The sequence below is a fragment of the Benincasa hispida genome, chromosome 11 (genome assembly GCF_009727055.1).
Source record: "Benincasa hispida cultivar B227 chromosome 11, ASM972705v1, whole genome shotgun sequence".
Taxonomy (NCBI): Eukaryota; Viridiplantae; Streptophyta; class Magnoliopsida; order Cucurbitales; family Cucurbitaceae; genus Benincasa; species Benincasa hispida.
Genome location: NC_052359.1, coordinates 12,982,685 through 12,994,095, shown reverse-complemented (window position 1 = coordinate 12,994,095; position 11,411 = coordinate 12,982,685). Strand labels below are relative to the sequence as shown.

At 34.7% G+C, this 11,411-nt stretch overlaps 1 protein-coding gene across 1 annotated transcript; it reads left to right on the top strand.

Annotated features, from left to right (window-relative positions):
• Positions 1–684: 684 nt before the first annotated feature.
• On the top strand, positions 685–6,484 carry LOC120091597 (65-kDa microtubule-associated protein 1-like). Its single transcript, XM_039049697.1, has 10 exons — positions 685–830; positions 2,103–2,203; positions 2,286–2,489; positions 2,588–2,836; positions 2,925–3,140; positions 4,193–4,348; positions 4,438–4,749; positions 5,390–5,477; positions 5,571–5,719; positions 5,880–6,484. The coding sequence occupies exons 2-10, from the start codon at positions 2,132–2,134 to the stop codon at positions 6,177–6,179; spliced, it is 1,746 nt and encodes a 581-aa protein (XP_038905625.1). The 5' UTR covers positions 685–830; positions 2,103–2,131; the 3' UTR covers positions 6,180–6,484.
• Positions 6,485–11,411: the final 4,927 nt, after the last annotated feature.

Here is an 11,411-nt window from a genome sequence, read left to right as displayed (position 1 = left end):
AAAATTAACACTAAATTATCATCAATATCCATAAACTTGTCTTTGTTTAAAAATACATAAAAATTGCAACATTACTCTTAACCCTTTACGAATATTCCAAAACTACCTTTAGAGTAGGAATGTTATAATTGAAAATTGAGACATAAACAAGTATAGACAGTAACCTAAAATTTTATGATGACATTCAAGTACCACCTCTAATTCCAGATCATCATCACAATATTTCAAGTCTTTTTTTTTTTTTTTTTTATATCTAATATCCAGATATATTTCTACTCAATGGTAGTTTTGAACCATCTATAAAAGATCATGAGTAATATTATAACTTTTGAAAGAATAAATATATTTTAAAAACAAAAGACAAGTATATGGTTTTTTTTTCTTTGAAATTTAGCCTAAATTTAAAAAAAATAAAAAGTTGTTTGGTTGGAAATCTCTCATACCTCTTTTAATGAAAAAGAAAAAATGTATTTTTTTTTAAAAAAAAGGAAGAAAAGATTGAGGTATTATTGAAGAGAAGGGAATTATGATTAAGAAATGAGATAGGGAGTGGGGATAGGGCACATGACAATTCACACAACAAATCTCTCTCTATCTAATAAATATATATTTATTATAAGTATTTAAGTGTATTACAGTGATAGTGTCATTTTAGTAATTAAGAGTGATTACAAAGGAAATTTAATTATGGTGTATTATTTTTGGAACAATTGGATATTGTTTGTATTATTTAAAGGGTCCCATTACCAAACCCCCAACCCTCCCCTTCCCATCCATCATTTTCTCCTCTAATCTGCATGCTCTGGATTGTTGTCTCTCACACTCTCTCTGTACTCTCTCTCTCTCTCTCCTCTCTCCATTTTTGTTCTTTCATAGTTATAGCTTTCATCACTCACACCCACATTCACTAACGCTTACATTACAAGCTCCTTTTCTTGTAGATCTGAATGCATTGTTGCTTCTTCCAAGATCTGGGTATTGGTTTTTTGTTTGTTTGTTTGTTTGATTCTTTTGCCGCTAATGCAAGTGATGATGGGTTTGTGTTTATTTTGGTTTCTGTCTCTGGATTTTTGTTTTTCAATGTGTTTGCTCTGTTTTTTCTGGAATGTGATTGATAACGAGGGAGATCTGGGTGTTATGGATTCTTAATTCTCTGAAATGTAGGGTTTAGGATCGGTTGTTTGTAGTAGTGTAATATGTATTTGTGATTTTGTGTTTCTTGTTGTGGGGTTTTGGTAATGAAGGGTTTTTGTGGTCTCTCTCTCTCTAGCCGGTGTAATGGCTTACATCGCTTGCGTTAATCGTGCGAACTCTTTGATCAGAACGGGGATATTTGTAGATCTGAAGCTATAGTCTTAGAAGCATTAACTTCGAGGATGATTCTAGTAGCCATTTTTCTCTGTTGCTGGATGACATGGGCTTCCAGTTGAATTTTTATGTTATTCCTCCTGGAATGTGATAGTACTGAGCATGTATTGGGAGAGTGCAGAGTGTCCCCAACTCTTTCTTGCTCTTGGTTTTATGAAACGTAGGGTTTAAAGTTTGTTGTGATTCTGCGGTTTATTGTGAATATGCGAAATTAGAGATTTGGACCTCTTTGTTGACCGAATTCTTAAAATCCAGAGTGGATTGTTGTGATTGGGGGATGAATTGGAGTCTTGATCCTAAAAACTTTCTTCTGGATTATTTTTGGGTTGTATCGTGTCTTAGGTGGGTTTATTTGGTTGATTGAGTGCGATTTAGAAATGAACTACTCACTTCAACTTGGAATAAGAAAAATATCTAGCTCTTGGATTATGAGTAGAATGAACTGTTAATTGATCGGTTTGATGAATTGTAAGCTGAGTTTATGAATACTCTCTCTCTCTCTCTCTCATTCATAGACACTAGGCATGCACAGAGATACATATGTTCAAAGAAATTGTTTGCAACTATGTTTTGGTACTGTAGTTCCAGTCTCCCAGATACTGTTTTTTTTTTTTTTTAACGACATCAAGATTCAGGACACATTAAGTGTGTGGGGGTGGGGTGATGTAATTTCCAGGCTTAACATTGCATGGTTTCATGTACAGAACCTAACCTGGAGAGTTTGATTGATGCAGATAAAGGTGTGAAGTTAACAGATTTGTGAATGGCGGTGGCAGATACACAAAATCCTCTTCAAGGAGAAACCACGTGCGGTACTCTACTGCAGAAACTGCAAGTAAATAAATTACACTGTTGATCATTTGCTTCCTCTACCCCATCTAAAAATTTTCTATTGGACTGACCGAAGATTATCTTAGGAAATTTGGGATGAAGTTGGTGAAAGTGATGAGGAACGAGATAAAATGCTGCTTCAGATAGATCAAGAATGTTTGGATGTCTACAAAAGAAAAGTAGAGCAAGCTGATAAGTCAAGGGCAAAACTTTTGCAGTCCTTATCAGATGCAAAGCATGAGCTTTCTAGTCTTCTATCTGCTCTTGGTGAAAAAAGTTTTTCTGAATTTGTGAGTAAATGATTTATATAATCCCGTTTATATCTGAAATTGCTGATGCATTTATCTGGTGATTCATATCAAGTTCTGTTCTCTTCTTTTAATTACAGCCTGAGAAGGATTCTGGAACAATCAAAGAACAGCTTGCAGCCATAGCTCCAGCCCTCGAACAGCTTTGGAAACAGAAAGAGCAGAGGGTTAAGGAATTTTTTGACGTACAATCAGAGATTCAGAAGATATGTGGGGAGATTGCTGGAAGTTTAAACCTTAGCGATAATCCAGTAGTAGATGAATCTCAACTTTCGGTAGAAAAGCTCGACGAATACCATTCCCAACTTCAGGAACTGCAGAAAGAAAAGGTGAAGTTCTATTTTGGGGGGCAATCTATTTATTTATCTTTCTTCCTTCAACAAGCCAATCTTTGATCATTTATTCAAATCTGAACAGAGTGAAAGGTTGCACAAAGTCCTTGAATTTGTGAGCACCGTGCATGATCTGTGTGCTGTCCTTGGAATTGATTTCTTTGCCACTGTAACTGAGGTTCACCCAAGCTTAAATGATGCAACTGGTGTGCAATCTAAAAGCATTAGCAATGATACTTTATCCAAGCTGGCAAAGATGGTCTTAGCATTGAAAGAAGACAAAAAGCAAAGGCTACATAAGGTAAATTTAATATTCTGGACTTGTTATTATAAAGATGAGTTTTGGGCACCTTCTAATTGGAAGACTTCTTAAAAATATATACTTTTCTTAAAACGCTATGTATAAAAATTGCTTTTAACTAAAACATTTGTGTTTTTCTCTAATCAAAAGTTCATTTGATTGCCTTACATCTGAAGTGAGTGATTCTACAAATGCTAAATTAGCATAAAATAATATTAAAGTGATTTACAATCAACCACATTATATTCACTTTTTGGACAATCAAGTTCAAAATTGATTCTTCAAAAATTGATTTAAAACCAATTTAATGATTTCAAAAGTGTTTCTTATTCATTACCGAACACTTTAGATTCTTTAAGGAACACGTTAGATCCTTCAAAGTTACTGAAGAAGTAGATCCAAACACACACTAAAGAAGAGAATTAATTACATTTGCTTTGCTTCCCTGGTGCAAAATATGAAACCAGGCGTTTTTTTTTTTTTTATGTGAAACTTATATCGTATTCTCTGTATCGATCATATTTACCATTTAAACTGATATTCAGATGAACTTTTTTTACAGTATTCATCTAGTTTAAAATTTTAAAATTTGAAATCTTTCCACTAAAATGTCTCTTATTTTTATCATCAAAATGATATTAGAATTACAACTACCTGTGGTATGGCATCTAGATTGAATTTATTGCTTTAGTCAACATTAAAGTGGGAACAGATCTATGCCATACTCTGACTGTTCCTTAGCTGGGTATGCATTTTCTCCTTTATTTGCAACTAGTATATAAAAATGTATGGGAAACTTGAGCTTTTTAGAGCTTGAACCAGTGCATGGGCAACTCTACCTCTACAACATTTCAACAGTACTTGTATCTGTCAGTTGTAGGGTAAAGATAACCTTTATTTTGTACATTCTCATACGTATTGGAGCTTGCACTATTTTGCCTCTAGATTATGATGATGTGATATTGCCGACGTGAAGTACTATGTATTTCTTCAGTTAACTTCTTTATTATTTTGCCTTTTAACTTCGTATTATTTTGTATTGTCTTATACAGCTTCAAGAATTGGCAACTCAGCTGATTGATCTTTGGAATCTGATGGATACCCCGTCAGAAGAAAGAAGTTTGTTTGACCATGTCACATGTAATATATCAGCATCAGTAGATGAAGTGACTGTCCCAGGGGCTCTTGCTCTTGATTTGATTGAGCAGGTATTTGAGTCTTCTGTAGATATCTTGCTGTAAATTTGAATAGGTGTGGCTGTTGACTGTTTTTTTGTACTATGTGTTAAATTTATAAGGCTGAGGTGGAGGTTGAGAGGCTTGATCAACTCAAGGCTAGTAGGATGAAGGAAATTGCGTTCAAGAAGCAATCTGAACTTGAAGAGATATTTTCTCACGCTCACATAGAAATAGACCCAGAGGCAGCTCGAGAAAAAATTATGGCACTAATTGATTCTGGTAATGTTGAGCCTGCTGAATTACTGGATGACATGGACGACCAAATAGCAAAGGCCAAAGAAGAAGTTCTCAGCAGGAAAGAAATATTAGACAAGGTTGAAAAATGGATGTTAGCATGTGAAGAAGAGAGCTGGCTAGAAGACTACAATCGGGTACTTGTCCTTTCCTGCTTGGTATTATAAATATTAGCTAATATAAAAACTTCCGATTACGTTGATTTGCCTATATAAACTCTCTTTGATTTCAGGACATTTTGCACTGATTGCCAGTTTATAATTTTCTGTGGAATTGCCATTTCGTAATTCCCGGAACTGTTTCAGTCTAACAATGATTTCATGAGAAAATAGCTATTTTTAATTTACTGGACATGGCTGGGCACTTGATTTTTTATTTTATTTTATTTTTAAAATTGTGCATAAACCCATAATATCAAGCACATATTATAGATTTCAATGCCTAGCGCAGGATATTGAATGCAGCCATGGAAGATTTGTTTCTGCATGGCTGTAGTTACTTGGTAAATTTACAGATCTAAATTGTGGATTTTGCTTTCCTAAAAATTAACTGGAAAAAACTTACAATCACAAATTTACTTCTTATGATGGTTGATAAAACTTACAATCACAAATTTACTTCTTATGATGGTTGATACATCATGTCAGTTTCACAGTTGAAACTTTGAATGCCGCTCCCAAAGACTCAGACTAAAATGTATATGCTATTTTTAACATCTAAAAAATACTGGACTCGTCTTTTGTTGTGTTTTGACACCATTGTGGCGTCACCTTGTAGGATGATAATAGGTACAATGCCAGCAGAGGGGCTCATTTGAATCTCAAACGTGCAGAGAAAGCTAGAATTCTGGTCAACAAAATTCCAGGTTTGTTGTAAATACATATGCGGACATCAATATTCGCCTTATGATTCCCTGGATATTAATGCTTGGCTGTTCTTGATGGCTTGTTTTATGTAGCTCTTGTTGACACTTTAATTGCCAAAACTCGGGCTTGGGAGGAAGATCGTGGGATATCGTTTATTTACGACGGTGTTCCTCTCCTTGCCATGCTAGACGAATATACCATGCTCAGGCATGAAAGAGAGGAAGAAAAACGACGATTGAGGGTAAATTGTTCCAAACCTCTTTGACATTTATGTTCCCATACGTGTTACTTATTCCCATACGTGTTGCTTATTCCCATACGTGTTACTTTTGGTTTGACATTGCCTCAACCAAACACCCTCGTTCTTGCCCTTAATGGCCTCTTACGGTGGACACTTGTAGGACCATAAAAAATTCCATGAGCAGCAAACCACAGACCAAGAGATCATCACCAATTCAAGGCCTAGCCCTGCTCGACCCATTGGTACAAAGAAGGCAGCGGGGCCTCGTGCGAATGGAGCTGCAAATGGAACACCTAGCAGCAGACGGTTATCGCTTAATCAAAATGGATCTAGATCAATGAACAAAGATGGCAAAAGGGACAGTATGAGACCAATGACACCGGTGAAATACGACGCAATCTCGAAAGAAGACTCTGCCTCACACATTTCAGGTACCGAACCTGTTTCATCTTCACCATGAGAATAGAAGAGAAGTAACTGATAATAGGCCTATATAATACCATCTGTAATATTTGTAGTTGCTGCTGTAGTGGACATGTTCCACAAAATAACGAAAGTTAATGATGATGAGAGTGGATGTTCTTTGTAGTTGTGTATGTTAGAAGTTGGAAGGTTTGTGGGTCAATGTTAGTAGTTATTTTGTCCTAAATCTTTGTACTCTACTGTCCAAAAATGGGGGCAATACAGCTCTTTCTACAGTTAGTTAATCCTCCATGGGCGAGTTCTTTTTGGTTTTTTTTTACTAATCCAGTTCCATTAGACTCTGATGTGATTTGTGTTTTGTATGGCTTTCACTTTCTTACATCTTTGCCGAGCGAAGATGCTTTGATTGAAGCTCTGTCACACCAATATGCGGATTCCTCGAAGTGCATTAAGTAAACAAGTTTCTTGTTCTTTTTTTCCTAATAAAAAGGTTGAATTAATTTGGGAAATTGTGATGTATAATAATTTAAAATTTGATAATAGGGTTTTTTTAAAGGTTTAAGTCTTATGTAGCTGGTAAATTTATTTATTTAGTACGGTTAATTCCCATTTAAATCTTCAAATTTAGGCGTTTTCAACAAATGTATAGAGATGTGTTACAACAAACATCTAAATTTTGTATGCAACTATTTATTATTTTTTTATTTAAATTTGTTTTATATGTATAGGCATTCGGACATAACTCAATTGGCATGGGATAATATGGAAAGAATACAAGTCAGGGTATTTTCATCACGATATAATTAATAAATCTTATTAAAATATACATTTAGTCATTTTTACTAAAGAACATTGTTTTAGTCCTTAGGCATCGTCGCTTCCAACCACCACTTCAACAGTCGTAACAACACTTGTAGTCTTATCTATGTAGACGCATGGCAAGCTGAGCAATAGAGAAGTTTTTTCCGTTTTCGTTCCCACTCCCTATTTCAATCTCTATTTCCTCGAAATCTTTTGTAGGGATCGAGGTGAGGATTCTTTAAGAGAGAATTCATGGAGATTGGGTTCCCTTGTGAGAAAAATTTGAGAGATTGTCAGAAATAACACTATCAAATTTTTACTTTTCAAAATTAGCACACTTTTTTTAAAACTCGTTAAATTAATTTTTCTCACCTATCTTGGGCGAGATCGACCACCGAGATTCAATTAAAGAACCAAGTTTTTCTAACTTATTATTTTGGGGCCTTCTCGGTCGGATAGTATTAACACCAAGATTCTACTAATTTTTTCAAATATCATATAATCTTTTCAGATGTTATACCAAATCTTATATTTCATTTTTTTTCCAAATTTGATTATTTTTACTAAATCTTATACCAAAATTTTACATAATTTTTCAAATATGTACCCTAATTTTTTGTTTCTACAATTATATGACTACTTATTATTTTCAAATGGATCTCAAGTACATTGTGATTTTTAAATTTTAGAAAAGATCAAGTTTTGCACATGAAAAAAAAACTAAAATTTAAGAAAACATAAAGAATCTCGGTGTTAATTTTGCCCAAGATTTCACTGAGAAAGTCCAATTATATAGATCTCGGTGTTAATTTTACCCAAGATACACTGAGATTCTTTGTATCTCCTTATTTTTCTTATTTATTTTTTTTTTGACAAAATTTGATTTTTGGGTTGAAAGATTTGAAAAATTATGTAAATTTTGATATAAAATTTGGAAAGATTATATAATATTTAGAAAAATGGATAGAATCTCAGTGTTAACTGCCTGGGATTTGACCGAGAAAGCCCAAAACAATCAATAAGTTAAAAAAAGTTAAATTTCTATGTAAATCTCAGTGGTCGATCTCAAGCGAGATGGACCGAGAAAAACTATTATAATGAATTTTCAAAATAGGTGTTAGTTTTGAAAGATAAAAACTCGAGGAGGCTATTTTTGACAATTTTCCAAAAATTTCCCATTTGTTTCTCTTTAAGTAAAGTACCTTTTTTTTAAAAAAAAAATCTTTAGTTTATTTTCAACCAAATAAAAATTTCAAAAATTTATATAATAAAATGAGTCTTTCCGTCAAGGGAGAAAAGTCTTCTTGCTCACACACACGAGGAATATAATCTTCGTCCCCATCCTTGTGTAGCCGTCGGGGAGAAAAATCTTCTTGTTGCCTCCCTCATTTCCGGTCTAGTCGAGGATTCCCCACTATCCACGGGTAAAATGGACATATATACTTATAGAGATGGAATTATTGGTCCTTAACAAAGTTCTTCAAATCACGACGAATATGTGGGGCTATTTGAGGCGTTGTGTTTAAGGGGATCAGGGCAGAGAATTTTCGGGTCGGATTCAATTAAAAAGTTGGTTTTATATTATGAATATTAGGGGCTATTTGAGGCATTGTGTTGAGTTCTAAATTCTGAAGTTAGTATGTTTGGGGAGTTAATTTGTATTTGGAGTTAGAAAGTCTGTTTTTAGGGTGCAAAGTTGTTTATTTTGGAGTTAGAAAGTTAACGTTTAAGCTGCAAAGTTGAGTTATTAAGTCAGGGGTATCTAGTGCAATTTTTTGTAATAAAAAAATATTAATTTTTTGTGGTTGATTTTGTTTGCTTAACTTTTTGTTAACCCTTCAATTGCTCATTGATTTTTTCAAATTTCTAACACTCAGTTGAGATGCTAACTTAAAACATTCACATATATTTTAAAATTCTATACTTGTAACCATTGTACTTTTGGTAGAAAAACTATGCTTGTTTCATACCTAGGATAAACTTACAATATATGTTCACATGAATTGAATGTATAAGTGTAATATGTACCCCAAAAAAAAAAAAAAAAAAAGTAGGCCATTAAGGAGTTTGAGGCTTTTTATGGCATCTTATGTCAAATTTTAGGTTAGCGTTTATTATGCATGTAACTAGTGTTGGTGATGTGACAAAAGTTCCACATTGGCAAGATGAGGGGATTATCATTTATACATAAGGTGAGAACAACTATCTCTAATGGTATGAAGCCTTTTGAATTAAACAAAAACTAAAGCCATGAAAGTTTATGTTAATATATGATCATTGGAGTTGGTTGTTGTGGCCGATGGATGGAGCTATTGGAAACATTGAAGGAAGGAAGATAGAGGGGAAAGATTGAATTTCTCCATCAATGTGCAAACACTTCTTTAATTCTTTATAAATCCTTCTTTAAATAGTTAATTCATGTTGGAAATGGCAAGACCCTCAGAACGACAAATAGTAAATCCGTCAAGGCATGACGGTCAAGCGAAAGAAAAAAACCTGCAAAACAGAAACTCATTATAGGCTGAGTTTTGGAGCTCGCTCTCTTTAAGACGATTTGGGGCTCTGCCCAAGTGTGCAAGCAGGTCTGAAAAGTGTCACGTCGTCCCCAGGATAAAATAGCCAAATGAAACCCAATCGGAAATGTACTAACACTAAGATGGAGGAGAGGAAAAATGAAGTGGGAAATGAAAAAATGAATTATATGTTACGAACTGAAGGTAGCGAAAAGGGCGCTCCGCCATAAAACGTGCGCGGATGGAATGGGATGGGTGGGAAAAACGTGGACGGATCGAGCGAACCGTTTCATTCTCTCCAAAACATGGGTACCCCTTGGGGCCCAAACCTAAAACATAAGGTTGGAGTACATAAAGGAGACGTTCAACACCAAATTTTCCAATGTGGGATTCTCCAACCAAAAAAGTTGGTTCTCTCTAGTTTTGAAAGTTAAATTTTCACCCAATAATCCTCACTTAGAAATTTAAACAAAAAGAAAAGAGAGGAAAGATTTTCATCAAGCATTTTCAGTCTATACAACACTGTGCATAAGCAAAGGTGTCTTATGACTTGAACCTTTACATAGTGTAGATGATTCAGAATATACTAGAGTAACCCTTGGTTTTGAACTCTATCTTTAACAGCATCTCACACAGAGTGTTATTTGGGTGTAGTATTGCCACATCTCTTACCAGATTACCTTCCTAACCTGGATGGAATGGTGACTGCAGCAGTTACCAACCCTTTTGCTGGCACTTACTGCCTATCTTACCTGTTAAATTTTGCTTAAACCCTGAATACATACATATTAACTCAAAACTTAACACATTTATATTACAGGGTTTCGCAACATTGTTTATACATGGATATTACAACTTAATGACCCCCATCAAGAATACTAGTCACTAGACAGACACATGTGTACTAACTAATACAGGTCTTCAAATACGCTTCCTTCAACCTATTCCTTTGAGTGGCAGAGCAGCAGCAGAAAAGTCTTTTGGAAACTGACCCCTACCTGAAAGGAAAACATTTGAAAACACACGTTAGAAGTCCAGTGAGTGACTAATTAAACATAAATCTCATGCTTAAACTGAAAGCTCGAAAACCATAATACTGGAACTAAAATATACCAAGCAAACGTGTACATAAAACCTTTAAAACCATTGTATCTGAAACCTGAATCTTAGCTAAGAATGAACATTCATCACTCTAATTCCCAGTGCCAAGCCATGGCCAGATGAGACCTCTACTTTGATCTCTTCATACTGAACTATGGCTAGGAGAGATCCCTAAGTTGATTTCTTTAAATATACCGATGGGCATCTCAAACAGCTTCCTCTAAATATTAACATTGATAACTACTCTTAAACACCATTAAACATCATTATTCCCTAGTTGAGAACGAGCATACATCGTTCTAGCTCCTAATGTCTGTTATCGGCCACGAGACCCATGCTTCGTCCTTTCTTTGCTGGTTTATGGCCTAGTAGACCCATACTTCGGCCTCTCCTTCAGAACTACCCACGTGCACGTGGAGGTTTCTATGTATCGTCAACACCTTAGGTACATTTATTCAGATACCTTTCTTACCTTTAGTATTTCTTTTCATTATGTTTAGGAATACCAACACATGTATTTTGGCAATCTTAGGTATTTAAACATAGTACATCAAGCTTCACTCAACCTTAGTTTTAACCCTAACGCATGCTTCATACTTTGTAAAATAAGTTGGCTTAAATCGTGTTGAACTAGCTTGTAAAAACCATTAGCATGCATTAGACATGGAAAACATACTTGGAAAAATCATACATTAGTAACATCATGCATTGATCATGCTTTCAATCATAGAAATAAGTTGCTTGGAATCAAATAAAATTTAGCATGAGAATAACCTTGCTCAATCCCTCGACGTCGTATTACTTACGTGCACGTGCTCATAACTGAGTACCGTCATACTTTAGGTACTTAACTA